Consider the following 18,867-nt stretch of genomic DNA (forward strand, 5'->3'; position numbering starts at 1 on the left):
AACAATATGTTGTTCTATGCAACAGTATTACGAATCATACCACCACAATCAAACCCACCTGTTTTTAAACCATCTCCGGGAGCGACCTTTTCCCCACTTGCTTTTGACTGAAAATGACATCACATCTGCTTGGAAATATCATACTACCAAACTGAAAAAGCAGGTGAGCCATGATTGGTCATTACCTGAACCCTGAAAAAATGTGATGTCATTTTCAGAGGACACCAAGTGGCAAAAACGACCACCCCCTGGGATGGGTTAAAACAGGTGGATTTTGCTCCTTATTTCATATTCAACAAATACAATATTAATCAGCATGCCACGTTAAGACTAGTGGGGGCACATTGACTGCCGTTCTAACACAAATAGCAGCCGGTCAATATCCATAAAGGGGTGTGAATCCAGATCTCCAAATGTTAAGAGCTTGGCAGAGAGCTGTATCATTCTACTTGTAGTTTTTTTTCACTCTGTAAAGTACACCGCTTAAAATTTTATAGGGGTTCTCCAGAGTGCCATAGTAGCCGCAGAGCCCACAAATAAGCAGACAATACTGGCTATGAGGAGAACACATAAAATCTCACTGCACTGAGGCAAAGAAAATAGATTTAGCACAAGCTGTTTAATTGCGGGCTTCAAGAGATGTTAAGACGAATCACCACGTTCAAGACATGAGAAACAGGCAAACAACTAGGACGGAATGAAGGCTGGCAAAAAAAAACAAAAAACTTAGCATACACCAAGCAGCTTGCTTCTGAGCTGTTAGCGTGTACTGCTTATTTGTGCATGTGCATTGGCATGAAGCAAACGGGCTGTAAATTGCACTATGGACCAGCTTTTGTGACAAAATGAAGAATGGTGTGCCCAAAGATTCATCACTCCACTCACTGGAAGGGGAAACTAGGATCCTCTGGTCTACACACAACACACATGCACACACACGACTCTTCTCCAATGTCAGTTTTATTATGGGCTTTAGCAGATAAAATGCAATGGTCCACAGAATGATGAATGGTCTGTCCAAGGCAGAGATAAAGGAGCATACGTATTCCACTTTCCCAACCCCTACCTGCATGTGTGTGTGTGTGTGTGTGTGTGTGTGTGTATGTTCTCCATGCTCAAATACGGTATGTGTAAGTGGAGTAAACACTTATCTGGTGCTCTAACCGCTGATGGGAAACTTTCAAAATAATATCAAAAAACGTATGTTTACAAAGTTTGGGAACAAAAAGTTATTCCAAAGTTGTTTTGTACAATTAGTTATTTAATCTTTATCATGTCTGTTTCAGGTTTAATTCTATGGCCTTTTCCTTACTCTTTTAGTAATTTGTAGAAGTAAACAGTTAAATAAATGAACAAGAACACTTCATTTGGTTGTATCTGATGATAAGAATTTTATGTTTACCTTGTATGCTTGGGAAAGCTGTTGAAAGAGAAAGAACACAGATAGTGTTTAATGAACGAGAGTTTGCACATTTTACACTGACTGAAATGTGCATCAAACGGGAATTCTGCACAACTTGATATGGTAGAAATATGGCTAGTAATATGGAATCCCTCCAGCTACTTAACATAACAAAGCACAAACACATGCACAATCTGTTAAGCGATTTGACATCTAACCTAAAGTATATAATAAGAAATTGTTGTAAAGTACAATGATTATCATAAATTAAAATATTTTTGACAGGATCTGTTAAAATTGAGATTATTATTACAATATTATTATTATTTTCCCATAAGGATCAGCATTATAAAAAAGCATCAAAAAGTTTGAAAAGCACCATATTAGTAAAAGTCCATTTATCAGTTTATTCATATTAATTTTGAATATTTGTTTACTTGATAGCAATATCAGCACTAAAAGTGTGAGTACATTTTGCTCAATTTTTAAGTAAGCTGGTAGTAGAATTTTACCAGTAATCTGGTAGTAGAAACATATCATTTAAATGTACCGTATTACTGTGGCTGCAAATTGTTATCCTACATTTATTGGGTAGGTGAATGGAGAGATAGTTGTAAAAAAAAAAAAGCACTATACATGGGAAAGCCTTTTTTTGTGAACAATATAGTGCACACTGAGCCAAGCGAACAAAAATTTGAGAGCTGCACTTACTGCACTGTCCACGTATGCCTCAGTCCACACAGTGTCATGTTCATGATCAATAACTTTGGGCCGACTCATGACATGCAGATACCTCATCACGTTCTCTTGCACATCTGCTAATGTGGAAATCTGACTGAAGTATCCTGAAATTAAAAAAATATACAGACAACCAATTGCAAAAACCTTTCTGATATCCCTAATACATAACAATACTGGCTACAAAAGTCAGATGCACACGCGCATGCACACACACACACACACACAAAATGACTGTGGTGACCAGAGGTTGTCGAGAAGTGGGAACCATCAGCGATGCTCAGCCAGAAGGGAAACACTTGGACAGGATGAGGGATTAGAGCAGATTGACCTCTGACCCCCCCAAGTGCCCCTTCATTGCGTCTTGGCAGAACGAGTCATCAGAGCGAGAGGACGTATAAATGCGCACGCACACACACTCGCGCACGCTCCTGCGCGCACACACATGCACATTTATGGTGAAAGCTAGCAGTTATCCATCTTTTCTATACTGAATTCATCCTTCCATAAAACTGACCGAAGCTTCACATAAAACTGCAGAAGTGTCTGGTCCAACTTTTGTGGGTAAGTGTTTATTAGGAAGTCAAACCTTTGTTAGCGCACGCCATCCATTTCAAGTTATCGGCAAACGCAGACTCCCGTCCAATCAGGTAGGGGAATATACGCACCTGGGCACAAGAAACAGCGTGATCAAAAGTTTTGTAGATGAACTGATTAAAATGATGTGAAAATTGTTGTAATCCCTTTCTCATTTTAATCTTTATAACTGTACAACTACTGTACTGATTTCTATCTTTCAAAAATCATTCCTTTTTTTAAATGAAGCTGCAAATTTGTTCATTCGGCACGTTATGCAGTTGAAAGCCTTTTTTGTTCTCAGGCACTGAGCATGAGGGCACGTTCCACTCTCCTTTAAAAGCACACTGTGTGACATTGCCAATGTATGCACGGCTCATTGGTCCCAGATGCTTTGCTAAGCATAAAGCTTATAGAAAACCGAATAGTCGCAGAATAAAAAGCCCTCAGGGTGTGTAAAGGGGGGGTGGGATAGCCGGAATACACTGCCCCAAACTACACTGCATGCTGCCAAACACTGCCAACACACATATGCTCGACAGGAATGAAGAAAAGCCCTCGAGCTGCTGTTTTTATTGCTCTGTGAATCGCAGAGCAAACAATTTCATTTCATTAAAACCAATGTGGAATTCAAGCAAAACTGTTTGTAGAGAACGGTGACCTGAGCATTTGAAAATGAGCTATGCTGCCCTTGAAAGCAGTTAATTTTCCATATTTTATTCCTCAAGGGAATAACACTGCACTCTAATGCACCAGCACGTTGAAAAACACCATATTGATTTGGATTACACTTGAGAGTTATGAATGAAATTGATGTTAAAAACCAATTCCCCAGATGTCAAAAGTTGAGCTTCAGTTGGCATGTCGTATTAAAAAGTACACTCATATTTGCTGGAAGAAATTTGCCGAGCATAGGCGAGTCTAGCCCATTCTTAGGGGTGTTGAAGCACCTCGAAAGAGAATCCAAGTACACTCAAAATATTTTAGATCTTTTTTTTCTATTGTGTTAATTTTAACAAGTAAGAAAATTATAGAAAAAAAAACACACAGTACTTGGTTGAATGATAATAGTTTGACCACAAAAATACAGTGCACCCCTTTTTGCTTCCTAGGATTCCCTCTGTCCTTGATTAGTGTGTGGGAAAGAAGTTTATGCAATGCGCAAGTGATACTAAGAGAGCCGTACACACACAGGATTATGGGTCATAAATAGTTAAAACTGCTTCAGTATTCACTAACTCAATTTGCTTCTCAAAAAAGCTTTTCAAGAAATGCTGGTTGACTTCGGAAACATGCATTCTGTTAATGTGTATGTTGGGGAGAAGTTGAATCAAAATGAGTTGTCTCCAAGAAATTATAGTTATTAAATTCTTGGATTTAACAATTAACATCCTATTCTGCTTATCGTGCAAAACCCATCCCACCCGTTGTTGCACAATAAAACCTCTGAATATATGAAAAAATGGATACCACAAATCAGATTCCATGTGGGGCCGATGTGCGAATGGTTTCACCTTTCTTTCTGGCCAGTTGTACTTCTCGAAAACATCATCATACATTTCGGTTGCCCCGTCTGTGACAAGCATTATGGCCTGGTTGCACACACTTCCATGGCCAGTCTGATTGAACTGCAGTAAATTAAAAAAAAAAAAAAAACATCAGTTAGTTACACATGAAACAAACAGAGCCAGCCAACATCGCACTGTAAATGTTGTTGCGGTGGCAGCTGCGGAGACATCAGTCAATAAAATACAGCTAATGTGCTAGTTAATAGACCTGAGGCGTGTGCTGCTCTTAATTCTGAATTCTGTGGAAGACGCACTGCAGTAATTAAGTAGCTTATTGACCTGTAACTGTGGAGAGGCCACACAAGCTGAGCGCTGCAGAAATGACACTACTATACAATTGTATATGAGTCCAAATGCAATTATTGCATTGTACTAAAACGAATAAACAACATTAGTGCATGACCTGCTTGTTAGGAAAGAAGTCAAACGGGAGGAAACATTTCACGTACTAGATAAAACTTGACTGAAATGTGGTAGTCATTGTAGCAGAAAATATTATCAGTGTCAAGTCAATATAGAATAGTGATGTAAACTATACAGTATATGACGGCTGATTGTGTAATCTTCCTTGCAATCAAGTGCAAATGTATCATGAGTTATGCCTTCAGTCTACATACACATTCTACATACAATGTGCCCAATTTTTAGGAAATAAGAACATTGCATATACTGTACTGGACAAGCATTTGTCAAATCTATACCCCTGTAAAAGCTGTGTTAAGTGCTGTTTTAGTTTTTTTTTCTTTAATCAATGTTCAGTACATACAGTTAATGCGGTTACAAATGTATAAGGGCAGTAAAATAATGTAAAGCTATACAGTAAATGCTACTAACAACTAACAGTGTGATCAGTTACTGATGCAATCAATAACACGACAGTTACGGAATTGCTTTTCATCAATCCTTAAATTTACTTGCTAGAGGTCAATTCACTCACTTTGCCAACAACAATACAGTTTACAACAGTAATTTAACATCTCTCCATATGCTGCAGTGCAGATCTACACCATTGAAAACTACAACCCTAAGAATATACTGTGTATATAGCTAAACCATTACCTCTCTGACAGAGATGATCAAAATTAGCATCATTATATTTGGAGTGGAGTTTCTCCAGTATTGTATTTCATTTAATCAACTCAATTGTGAGCAGTTTAATTATATTACAATAATTTACACAGGAAAACTAGGTTTAAATGGTGGAACATTGTACCCAAAGCTTCTCTGCAAATGCCAAGTTCATGTTGCTGTTGCAATGACAGATGAACTCTACCAAACACAAATGTCCTTACTTTATGTGCTATGTTTATTATACACTCTCACTCACCTGGAGTCTGATGTTTCTACTAAAGCATCAACATTGAGCATTGCAGCCGTTGTGTGCTGCCCACCCGATTATCATATTCATTGCACAACTCTAATTAATCTGACAAATGCGGCGGTAAAGACCGCACTGCTCCAGCCTCACTAGAACAGGCCTGAAAAAGGCGAGATAATAAAGCACATGGCGTGGCTCCTGCCCTTATCTGCTTTGTCTTCCAATCAGGCTCGATATGAATCATTGCCATTAATTAGAGCCATTAATCACATTTCACAATAGATGAGTCTGTGCTTGGGGATAGGACTGGCGTGTTTCAACACACCTTGCCTGATGCACTCATACACTGGTTTGCAATAAAAAATTTACATTGTATAAACAGTTTAGGATCGCTTTCAGGGAGATCAGTCAACAACAACAAAAAGTATGGACGGCATAGAGGAAGCTATACATTATACTGCAGGCGTGGGGGACTCAATTTTCTCAATGGAAAAAGACATCATCTGAAACTAAATGTAAAATTTGAGTTGAGTTGTTTAATTACATTGCAGGCTAGATCAAATGCTCTCAGTCACAACCTATATGTTGTTTGGTTTTCAAGTAAAAACACAAAAAGATTTTGTTCACCATTTGCAATGAAATACTTTTTACATTCACCTTTTAACTTAGTAATAAGTACACTAACATGATCCTAATTAAAGTAACATTAGTAGTGGATTGATGCATCTTAGAACTCACATCACTGAGGATTGTGAACGCTTCAGTCAATGCCTGCCCCAGAAGTCCGATCCCTTTGGCAAACAGCTTGTCCAGATGCTCACGAAAATGCTGCCAGAAAATAAAAAACCAAACGGTTTAAAGCATATTTCAACTATTATATAATCATAACTTTGTGTGGAACTCACATCTTTATTGGTTCTGTCTGCCCGCACCAGAGTGCTATTCAAACAAGGCTCCACATAGTGAATGTTTTGGTTGTACTGTGAAGACACAAACTCAATCAAGCCATGTAAAAAAAAAAAAAAATACATTGTATTGTATGTGGTGTGACTTACTGCAATAATGTTAAAGAAGTCATCATCTCCAAGTGTGTCTAAAATTGAGGAGACAGTTTGTCTGGCGATAGTCAGTCTCAATCCTTTCATGCTTCCACTGACATCCACCAAGATTACAACATCTTTAGGAGACGTTGCAGCCTGGATGTACCTGTGAGGTGGGTGTGAGTTACGAAGAAAATCTGATATTTAAATAGAATCAACACGGTTGGGTTTGATGGTGAAGAAACGTGAAAACGTACCACTTCCGATTCCTGCAGTCAAAGCCTATAACTCCGTTTTCATCTGGATGCCACTTCACCCCTCAAGAAATAAAGATCATTCGTTTTGATTAAACAATTGCTATAAAGTAGGTCGCTGAGAAACACTGGTTGTTATTAAAGATTGGCATTGGCCATTATTGTATGTTTAAATACAAATGTGTTCTTCTATTAAACATTCAGAGCTGTATTCTATTTTTACTTTGTCTGTATTGTTTTGATCCAATAGTGCTGTGAAGCAACTACACGTTTCACATCATTGATGTCTGATAACTTTGGATCTGGCAGCCCACCGCCTCTCGGTGTGCCCGCAGAGCCTGAATGGCAAATGATAATTAATTACACTCAGTATGCGCACACCCTCTCTGATGGTCTGTAAAATTACAACATTACCCAAATTACCCTTTTAGCCATTTGATGTCATTTATTCTGATGCTTCTCTTGCACTGAAAGCTGATGGCTCCCTTGAGACCAACCCACACCAAACAAAACACACACAGACACACATACTCAGAACCACACACAACTCACCAGGGTACTGCCTGAAGAAACCCTTTGCGCTACCAAAGTACTGCCAAATGAGAGTGGGATCTCTTTCAAAATTGTCCACAAACACTTTGTTGAGGGCTTCGGACCAGTAGACCCCGTTCATTATGTCGGGATCTGAGGAGATGAAGGAAGTGGGAAAAGAATCGCGTAAATGAAATGGTGCTGAAACTAATCATCCTGCTCACAGAAACAAGCGCACGTTTGACCTTTGTCTTTTATTCACACCCCTTGGAGGGCAAACAAAGCCAGTGTCTAAACCATGGCCGCCCTTCCTCCTGTGGACAAGCTGGCAGTAGTCTCCCTTTGTGCAGTGAACACAAGACTTATGAGGAGTCCATTCCAACCAAACAAAAGCAGCTCAAGAATTACGCTTCTCTTTATGCCCCCGACTTGGTATCGATCCCCCTGTCGTCAACGTGAGTTAGCCTCAGCCATTTTTCACATCAACCACTTATTTCCTCCCTTTTATTTCATCAGCTCAACGTAAAACACTTATTTTTGGCTCACCTTTGTTGTACATGTTGGTGGGCACTTGCACTACGCTGAGGCTGAGGTTGACTGAAAGATTGTTGAAGTGGTCATTTGGTTCCAAGATAAATTCTCCTCCCAGCTCCACATTGTTGCCCTCGTTGTCCACTTCGTTGATCAAAACAGCGTTGAAGTACTCGTACTGACAGACAAAGTTTGGGAACGTGAGGAATGTTAACACTTATGGGTGTGACCAACTTTTGAACTCTAAGCTAAGGAGGCATAGCCATGAACATGACACTGCATCACATCTTGTTCACCTTGATAAAAGCAGGGATTCTCAAATATGGGAGTGAGAGCCCTGAGGGGCATGTAAAGGAACTACAGGGGACACATGAGATTTTACCACACTGCGTTTTTCTTTTTAAATCAAGAGCAAATTAATTGGAACATGAAGCAACTTACTGCTAGAGTGTATTAAAAGTGACTTCTTTGCTAAATGTGTTTGTTGACAAATGTTGTGAGCCTTTACAATATTGGTATAAGTTTTATACAGACACACATTTCCCACAGCCGCAAATAACAAGCACAAACAAAGCCACTAAAAACAAGAACAAACTTAAAAAAAACCTGAGAATATAAACATGATAAGAAAACAGAAAAAGACATTTGCACAATCTAATGCGGCGGTTCGCACATGGGGTTACAAGTAAACATGGGGGTATGTGATATTTCAAGAGAGTTTCTGCGGGTATCAGCAGATTGAATTTAATGCTTTTGTGACAGGAAGTGTAACTTTTCTTTTCAATTCAATAGAAAATTAGTTGGAACATGAAGAAAGGTATTCCTAGCGTGTGACTCAAACAAAACGTTGTAAGTTTTATCCAGACAAAAAATAGATGAGCCAGAACTAAAACAGATGATGTTACACAATTTATCATCTGGAGCTTCCTAGAAAGACTGTGACAGATGTAGTTCCAAAGTTTAAGAAATCAAACTTGGATTGCACCAGTTAGGGGATACTGGACTGAACAAATATTTTACAGGGTGCACATCACTAAAAAAAATTTGAGAACATGGAAAGGATTTATACTTTACATAAAGTATTTTGAGGTCAGGTCACATGATGCACTTGGGTGCGATTGATATTAAAATAAAGAAAAGAGAAAAGGAATCCCTTGTGGAGAATCTAAGAAATCTAATTCTAGTCCTAACATGGCGTTGTCATCGAAATACGACAAGCAGTGAAAGGTCTTGCTTCCCTAAAGGGAAACGGTTAGTCAGTCCTGCCCTTCAGCGGCTGCTACTTCAGAAGAAAGACGACCCCTTCTTGCCTGAATGGCCTTTTTGTGGCCTCCCGTACGATTGTGGATGGAGGGAACGGAGGAAAAGATGGCTGATGGAGTCTGAGGCTTCACACTCAGGGGAGGCGGTGCGGGCATCGCCATCAAGCAGCTCGTGACAGCTCATACCACGCCTGAGCGGCTCTCTGACGAGCTGCGGTGGGGAGGAAGGGAGAGCGGGGGGGCTTTCTGCAGAGGAATAGTGCATCCTCAGCAGAGCTGCTGTATAGAGGCCCGTTAAGTGTGAGGGTTATTACTGTATAGCAGGCCGTGGGACACTGCCGCTATGCTACGCTGACTTTTACACCACTGCAGTCAACTGTAGGCCTCACTGCGGAGAGCTTGCTCTCCAGCACAGCGTATCAGGCCCTGCTGCATTGTCTGGTTACACACCAGGTTTACAGTATCTCAGAGACATTCACATAGATCCTTAGCCTTCAAACACATGTACGTTAATAGTAATTACATTTTATATTTTATAGTAGTGTATTGTTGCCCGATAAAATGATTGAGATTTTGACACCACACAAACAAGATGAAGTTCTCATTAAAAAAATGGATTTTAGAAAACGGAACTCAAGTGAATAAGATGCTCATATTATCCTTAAATATCAGTAAAAGTAAAAAAAATATATATCCATCCATGTGATGAGACCAAAGTAGAAAGTCCTTATGATATTTTTTTTAACAATGATTTAACAAAGCGAGAAACAGATATGTAAAAAAAAAATGTAAAAAAAGCTTGCAAAGAATTGAGAAAAATCAGCCATTAATGGTCATCTGCAAATGTTGAATTGAAGCAACAGTATTTTTCTCAATCGAATAATTTTAATTTGTATTATCTTGTTTTCTGAAAACATACAAAAACAACAATTATGCTTTTAGGCATACAATTATGCAACAGTTTTTCTATATTAATAGGATTCCCTTATGTTACCAGAGTGTTCTTTTTTTTAAAACAGCAGCAGATTACTCATATAGACCTTGGGGTTATCATGGTCACCACGGGAACCTTGTTGGTGACCTCTGTTCTTACATTATGTATCATTATGCGAGCCTGTTTATATCCCAAGGTTTTTTTCTGAAGCAGTAAAGACAAAAATGATGCTAATAAACCTGCTGATGTAGCACTGAAAACAAATGATAAGCGACATCAGCCCTGATGCGTGCTCCCTTGAACTGCTGAATCCTCTTGAGGTCAATGCAAAAATCTCAAGCGTCCTGACTTGCAGCAGCTGAGATAAGAAGGCCCACTTATCTCGCTGCGGTCAGTGAAATGGGCCGTGAAAAATGTACAGTGTCAGAGAAAGCGAGGGTGTCTAAATGATGGCACAAGGACCATGTCATGACATCATATCATTAATACACATTGATATTATATTGGTTTTGTTTTTTAAGCCCTATAAAATAAATTACGCTGTCATTTACATGCTTTGCACCTGTATACAATGAGTCTATTACAATATTTTCAATTTCCACAGCCACTAAAAACAAGCACCTATTATTAAAAAAAAAAAACAAAAAACAAAAAACCAACAAGAATATAAACATGATCGGAAAACAGAATAACACACTTGCACAATCTAATGCTGCATTTCTCAAATGAGGTAGGAGTACCTGTGGGTGTACAGTAAGTGTGATTTTAATAAGGTTTCAGCAGGTATCAGCAAATCTAATTTTATGCTGTGATAGGGGGAGTGTGTTTTATTTTCAAATGTAAGAGCAAATTAATTGGAGTAAGAAGCAACATGACTAAATTGTGAACTCTTTGCAAAAAGTTGCATGCCTTTATATTTTTATTCTATTTTATTTTATTTTTTTACGGGTGCATATCATCTTAGTGATATAATTTTCTGACGGATGAGTACAAAAAAAACCCAGATATCACAATGCAGTTTCTGGAGTTGCTAAACAAAATATGCCGTGAGAAATTGCTGCAAATGTAATTCTAAAGTTAAATAAATCACACAGATCGCACTCTGGCAGAGCACTCTGTTTTAAGCTCCGTTTTTTCATCAAATAATGGTTAAGAAGTACTTAGCTGAAAACTATTTCACATGTTGAGAACTGCAGATATATTGAGATCCAAATCAAAAGCTACAGTAGGAATTCTGCCCCCTACCCACTCCAAAGTTTGATTGATTGAACAATAGGTATACCTTGTTGCTATTGCACCTAATGATGATGATTATTTATCTTTATGAAGGCAGAGTTAGTTGTTGCAAATCTTGTAGCAACATATGTTAAATATAGTTAACTGGAACATTAAATGTCAATAGACAAGTGTTCCCTACAACTCCAGCTATAAATTCCACTGTGGCAAAATGTAATTCAATGAGGGAGGTGTGAATGTGAGAGCTGCTTATCTGCGACTGTGACTGTGAGAAAAGCGCAGAAGCAGGAAGGAACAAGGCAACTGAAACGTATTCAAATCTTGTAAACGGTTCTATTAACTTTCAAGTACTGTGGTTATTTCAGTGTTTTGTTGCTCGAGTGGCTTTCCAATCTGGAGGCATGTATGTGAAACAACGCTCACGGAGAAAGAGTTTCATTTATCTTTGTCCTTTGGACAGAGAGAAAGAGATGGGGAGGGGGAGAGAGAATGAAACAGAAAGGCAGGGGGTCTAATAAACGACAAAAATACTGCATTCCCTCTGCAGAGACTAAGGAAGCTCAATGCAGCTTGAAATTCCGCAATGGGAGCCACTATAATGTCCTGGACACAATCAACTGTATAAACCCTGTGGACTAAGGAAAATTGTAAAATATCGGATTCCTCTGATTCCTCTAACCATAAATCTGAATCTACCATCAGTTTTACATCATTTTATAGACATGAAAATTGATCGTCCTTGAATTACGAAAATGTGACATCATGAAGCCGCAGCCTTCAACAAGCATACATGATGTATAAATGCCTACAACCAAGGACAACGCCAACTCAATTAACGACCTATAGCGCCTTTTACCTTGCCACCATCTCAAATCCACCTCATGGCCACATAATCATTCTCGGTCACTCAGTGCTAATAACATGTCTTTTTGTTTTATTGGTTTGCATTTTGTGCAGGGGAAAAAAAAATCATCTCACCTGCAGATCCGGATTCTCTTTGTGTTGATGATGCGCCTCTTCGGAAGCCTCCACCAGCCTCTGCACAAAAAGGGACAACTTGTGTCAAAAATAAAAATGAAAATACAGTACTTAAAAGTATGTTTGCTTATATACTGTATGTATTTTTTTTCTTGGAGCCAAAATACCAGTGACTATAATGCTGGCTAATATCTTTGTTGAATCAAACATCCTAGCTCTATAAAAGGGGAACTCACCCCCAAAGTTGTTGTTTTTCTTTTTTTTAACAATAAATGTTTATGAAGCCCAACTAATCGAAATACGAAATTCAGATGAGTAGTCGTTTGTAGCAAATTAAGTAGCAAATTTCACCCATTTTAATTAATCTCCGGAGTGGCCATTTTACCACTTGTATTGACAAAAGACATCACAGTTGTTCAGGTCATGACCAATCACAGCTCAGCTTGCGAACATCACACAACCAAACTCAGAAAGCAGGTGAGCGTCATCGGTTGTTACCCAAGCAACTGTGATGCCATTTTGAATCAACGGCAATTCGCAAAATTTTATTATTGCTAAGTTCTCAGTATCACTAAAATATTGCCTGTGCATTATCACAGTCCTGTTGTAAGAATGTTGTGTGACGAGCACCTCACATATAGCTATAAAAGACAAACCATTCTCAACCACTAGGACCCTACATAAAAATTCTTTTTTTAAACAAAACCTATTCATAAATTTATTGATTTTACTTGAAGCAAACACCTAAGCTGCTAATAAATATCACAGTGGCACAATAACAGTCGTCCTGTTAAATTGGTTTCTTCTGGACGGCCGCAGGGTTTCCCAAGAGTTGGTGTTTGCACTTCACGTTGTCACCCCGGTGTCCAGTAATATATGGGTACCAATTTCCCAAACAGTTTATCCCTTAGTGCGAAAAGTGGCCCACGGCAGCGGAGAAGCTCTGGGCAGTGATTGATGGGGGGGGAGTCGGGTGCAGGATTTCACGTGGCGCACCGAGCAGCAGTCACCTCTATAATAACTCCCCTCGACAAATGTGCTTGGCTCTGTGTTTTCAGAAAAATGCAGCGAGCAGGTAATTAACATCCATCACATGTGTCAAAATAACTGCTACATTAACACAATTCAGGCACGCATTCAATTGACCTCATTGGGAAATTTCACATTTCAGCAGTTGGTGTAAAGGCAGCCAAATTATGAAAAATTCACATTACAGGACTTAATTTTTACTATTAACATTACTTTTCTCTTTAGTTTACAAACTACACTCATTTTTTTCCCTCATTACACAAACGTTGCTTTCAAACTTTTGAAATACCTCCCATATGTTGAAACATCCCAGAAACTCATGTTCAGCAAATGAAGGCACCTGCTCAGAGTGTAATTTACAAAAAAAATTGTGGCAATGGGAGCCTGAGATAAACATTATCATGTACCGACAGCCTCTTCCGAAGCGTCTGTGCAGACAGGCTGCTGCAGCTCGGGCCTCTGATAACGTTGAACACGGGACATCAATCTCCTTTTTCAATTTTGAAATCACTCTCGTCATGTACTGAAATAAGTGACAGCAGCACCACATCCCCTCCAACAACGCCCAGAGGAGTTTACTTACACATCTGTAGACGGGGTCAGGTGTTTGCAGTATTTTGAAGGTCTTCCTGCTTGTATAAGGGAGGAGTGATACACGCTGACAACTGTTATTTCTGTGCTACATTAGGAAAGGAATGGAAGATTTAGCTCTCCAATGCAATAAGCAATTCAATGGAGGCAGTTTTATAAGGGACACGCGTTACAGTGATTTAGTCTGTTTGGTTTAGCGCTTGCTGCTCAGCAGTTTGTTTGTCAAACGTTTTATTAAAGGCACTGAGGGCTGCAGCTATCGAGAATTGTTGGTATTGGGATAGTCTACAGATTCAAGTATTTGGATAAAAATAAAACACATATTTTTTTTGTTCGATGAAAAAACAAACTAAAAGGACAAAAATAACACATTTCTGCATAAGGATGATCATTTTTTAAATACGTTTTTGATTAACATTTTTTTTTTTTTTACTTAAATTTAAACTGCTTAGCAGCACACTACTTTTTTCCTCATCCGTCTTTGAATCTCTCCCTATTAAATTTGGTCTGAGACAAATATAAACGGTCTGAAACAGCAAATTTCAGTCAGCGTGGTTTGTTAAAAACTGATCAGTAGGAACTGGAACCGTGTGAGGCTGTCACCATTAAAGTGTGCAGTCATTTACGTCTATTATGCCAGCCTATATGAGGCATGTTAGAAGAATTGTATATATGTTTTCCCATATTTGTTTTTAGTAACATGTATACTGGCGGACATGGATGTTTTCTGTCGGTTTGTAAAGAACATGTGAGGAGACAACAAGTCTCCTACAGCTGTATGAAGAAAGCAGGCACCTTAACCCGACAAAGGGCAGAACAGCATAGGGTCGGTCTTTATCTTCCTGGGAAACAAGATAGCAGCATGGACTTGTACTACAACCCCCATAATCACAAACTGTTTATGGTTTTGCCATATGTCTCCCACAACCCTTAAGGGCATCAGTGGCTTTGTAGCTAGGGCCAACCCAACATAATAAATGAAGAGGGAATGACCAGAGAACTGTACACATATCTGTCCGCTATCCTCGTGAGTAAAAAAAGTCCAAGCCCTTTGTCTTCCTTCTTGTTTGTTGCTTATAAAATGTTCTATGATGCCACTATCTTGATACACAAGTTTAATGTGACTTCTTCATTGGCCTGCTTGTCTATATAATTCATATTTATAATTATGAAATAATCATTTTAGATAGATGCATTGAAATTTTCTGATTGGCATCCAGGTTTTGGGAACCACAAGGAAGGGGATAAAGGAGACAAAAAATTGAGTATTTAAAGTCGCTCATCTTGTGACACCGCCTGTTATTTATTCCAGAGAGAAAACGGGTAGTCTATTTACAGAGCGACGCTTATCAGTTCAAGTGTTTGACACATGCAGCGACTCTACGAGGCATGGCTTTTCCATTTAAAGAAACAAACTTTTGTGTTTTCCTGGAATAACTCCACTTACCCTGGTGGCTTCTGCTTTTTTGCGGAACATTTCCTCCATTTTCACCGCCAGGTTTTTCACCAGCTTCACACCGTCGATTTCTTCCACTCTGACTGATTTCTCTGGTGGTTTGTATTTCTGGAAACAAACAGGCAGCATACTAACTTAATACTTAGCCATTTGTATCAGTAAAAAGTTTATATTTTGCCTCTAACTTATATAGGGCTGCAACTAGAGACTAATAATCACTTAATACTATAATGGAATTTTAAAAAGTTTAAATATTCAGTTGTTCATTTAGAAACAGGACATTGTTTCCAATTGAACATGCAAAAAAGTTAAACCTGCTTATGTAGCAAACTGCAGAAAAGATCATATATACTGCTGGGAGGCCAAAATTCTGAGGATTTGGGCAATTTTGAATTAAACCTTTTCTCAAAATGATTAAATGAGTATTAGGAACGATTTTTTTTTTTTTTAATGAATTTGATCATTTGCTGCCGATTGAATGGTGCATCTTGTTGATGATCACTAAATGATTTATGTACAAGTAATACATTTATTTTTATTTTTTTCAATTGCACAGTACAATGCACACAGGGCTTATGTAACTACCAATTATAGCTCAGGTTTCAAACACCACATGACTATAATATTAGTCAAAATGTGTTTTTAAATGATCGTACATGAAAAATAGTTATCAAAGTAGTTATAGACAAAATAATTTTTTACTGCTAAATAAATAAATAAATGCTAAATAAATGTTTTATCTCTTTAACGCTTCCTTTAACGCCACACAGTCCACATATTTAAACTAGTTAAAAAGATGACCAATTAGGCCAGTGAAGAAAAAAAATTAATCTGTATATGAATATTATTTATATATGTGCAGCATGGCATTTCTCTGTCACAGCAGCATCCTGGGAAATTCTTAGGCAAGGATTAAAGGCCACCATATGCTGTTAGACAAAATGCAAGAAGCTGCTCTAACATGATAAGATCCACAGAGCGACATAAGATGATTGATTCTCTTTATCTGTTTGCCGTCATTGGCTTCACAGACTGCTTCCTTTCGTTTGATTGGATGGAGACCGCCAAGTTGGGTGGCCGGGGAGGGGCAGGGCTGTGTCCGAAAGGCTATGCATGGTAAGAGTGTAGTTGAAATGAGTCAGGGAGAGGAGAAAGATAATAACGTGTCAAGCCTGGACGATTCTGGATAATGAACTACAGCCCAAATAAAGCTGATTGCGCCGGATCCACTGAACCTCCCTGCCACATCTTAGAGGAATATAACATTACATAATCCCTCACCTGACAGGCCCATATATACACACACACAGACACACACCTCCAATAATACTATCAAAAGATAAACACAGCCGCAGCTGCTTGTAGCTCATTCAAACACTGCGGATTAGGCGCACACAAAAACACACACTAGTACACGAGGCGACAAATTACCTACTGAAAGGAGGAGTGTCGGCTCGCAGTGGAGCAGAACAGTTCATTTCACGCCTGTCCTCCTCGCCTCAGCACCCAGTGTACCCCCGCCGCACACACAGCCGTGCCTCCTCCCGTCATCAAGATGAGATTAAGCGTCATCAATCAACAATCAGCGCTGATTATGATTATTGATGAAAACAACGGCAAGTGCCATCGCGAGCTCCGGCAGCTGGGAAGACCCATCACAGTGTTCCCCCTCTTTCTGAGATCTTAGTGAAAGCACACACTTCACCATAGAAGCATCTAATGATCAGCCTTAATGACCAGCGCCTAACGATCCTTTCACTTTCCTCACAGCTTGCTGCTTTGTGCTGACTGGCTCCAGACACGCCTCCATGAGCAGAGCGCAAAGTGCTTACATCCACACAAAAGAAGGGAAAAAAAATCTGCAGGGCATATATGTTCATCTAATATTCTTAAAACTGCATATTTGTTCTTCTCACCTCAGGGCAAGGTGGGCCCTGGTTCTGAGCCTGGAGTCGCTTTCTAAATGCTGTCTGTATGCTCTCGCCGTATCTACGTGGATTCACTCTAGTCGTTCCGCCATCCTCCCACATTCCGGGACAGGCAGCGGAGATTCGAGAATTAATCCTGCCACTGCCTTTGGCTGAGGAAGAGGAGGCCTCTGAGCTGGAGTTGCTCCCGGGACGTGGTACTGTGATGGCCCACAGTTCCTAAAAGAATGAAGCAAAGTGAGGATGCCTGGACATTGGACAGATGAAAAGTAAAAAAAAAACACAAAAAAAAACTGAACATCACGTCACAACTGAAGCCCATTGTTAATACTAAAGTTACACTTTTCTCGAGGACAAATATACTTACATACATGTATATCAATAACTGTATGAGACACTGTACATCACTATACAGCTAACTACAGTACTTTTTTTTCTTCGAGAAAAAATATTTTCAGGTAATGGCAAAAATATGACAGAATAAAACAAAAACGGATGAAAGCTATTAAGAACTGGGCTTTTTAAAAACAAAATATTTTCTATATTTTTTTTCGCGAAAACCCAATTAATTGAAGTACACAACTTTAATGGTCTTTTGATATGATGTCGAAAAATAATTAACATTTTTTCAATTAAAAACCAACCTACAGTACACACCTTGACAAAAGTCGCGTATTTCTTTTCTCATTTAACCATTCGACAGACATTTTCAAGTTAGCATTTAACCTAGTAACAGCGATATGTTCGCTCGGAAAAAAAGCAATAGACCAGAGGAAAAGGTAAAAAAAAAAAAGACAAATTATATTTAAACAGTATGTTTAAATTCAAGTCTATGCCACAATAGTCAATTTTATTTCACTAAATTACCTCTTAATCGTGATTCAAACGAACGATGTCATAGTCACGAAAATGCTTCTAAAAAGGGGGCGGGGAAACGTAATTCTACTATGCATTGTGGGACTTGTAGTATCAATGCGCGTGTCGTCGTCAAGCCAGGCCAGAATTAATTTTCTTCTTAAAAAAAAGAAGTGTGTCTCGAGCAGAGAGAGAAATAAGTGCCTGGAGGGAAAGTCAACTATGAATTTACTTGAAAAGTGAACATTGGATGATGTCAGACTCACACATATTGAAAAAAATAACTTTTTTTTTCAGTGCATGGTTAAAGTATTGTCACAATCAATTTAAGCTAATGCGGAAAAAAAATATAAACTCAAGGCTTCCTAAAATGCTTGCACAATGTTTTGTTTTTTTCTAACAAGTTGTGGAGCAGCTGATCTTGTATTTATTGTATTAATTTTCCACGTATAATTCTTTCAGTATCTACTCGAGCCTCTTCAACCAATTCCAACTCAAAGAGTCAAATCTGTCAGCCTCAGTTCGAGACTGGCATTCATCACAAGTTACGTAGTGCGGACAAGTGGTCATAAATCGTTATTGCATCTACCGCACGGGCCTTTGTTGAATTGCTGCTCAATTCGTCTTATCAACCTTCCAC

The 18,867-nt window shown here is 38.9% G+C and overlaps 1 protein-coding gene across 2 annotated transcripts in view; it reads right to left on the bottom strand.

Moving 5' to 3' along the window:
- The window catches only part of cacna2d3 (calcium channel, voltage dependent, alpha2/delta subunit 3), a 30,559-nt gene that overhangs the window by 9,906 nt on the left and 1,786 nt on the right, over positions 1-18,867 (bottom strand). For both annotated transcript variants that reach the window (XR_015866612.1, XM_088423677.1), the window contains exons 3-15: positions 17,361-17,591; positions 15,436-15,552; positions 12,369-12,428; positions 7,974-8,136; positions 7,449-7,580; positions 6,900-6,960; positions 6,658-6,808; positions 6,508-6,582; positions 6,341-6,430; positions 4,231-4,344; positions 2,730-2,808; positions 2,114-2,247; positions 1,403-1,420 (exon numbers count right to left, since the gene is read on the bottom strand). Coding sequence is in view for 1 of the 2 variants with exons in the window: in XM_088423677.1 (XP_088279803.1) it covers positions 1,403-1,420; positions 2,114-2,247; positions 2,730-2,808; positions 4,231-4,344; positions 6,341-6,430; positions 6,508-6,582; positions 6,658-6,808; positions 6,900-6,960; positions 7,449-7,580; positions 7,974-8,136; positions 12,369-12,428; positions 15,436-15,552; positions 17,361-17,591 (1,425 nt within the window). In the remaining variant the exon portion in view is untranslated. The remainder of the gene's footprint in view (positions 1-1,402; positions 1,421-2,113; positions 2,248-2,729; positions 2,809-4,230; positions 4,345-6,340; positions 6,431-6,507; positions 6,583-6,657; positions 6,809-6,899; positions 6,961-7,448; positions 7,581-7,973; positions 8,137-12,368; positions 12,429-15,435; positions 15,553-17,360; positions 17,592-18,867) is intronic.

Source organism: Hippichthys cyanospilos, chromosome 9 (genome assembly GCF_059441005.1).
Source record: "Hippichthys cyanospilos isolate Australia breed blue-spotted pipefish chromosome 9, RoL_Hcya_1.0, whole genome shotgun sequence".
Classification (NCBI taxonomy): Eukaryota; Metazoa; Chordata; class Actinopteri; order Syngnathiformes; family Syngnathidae; genus Hippichthys; species Hippichthys cyanospilos.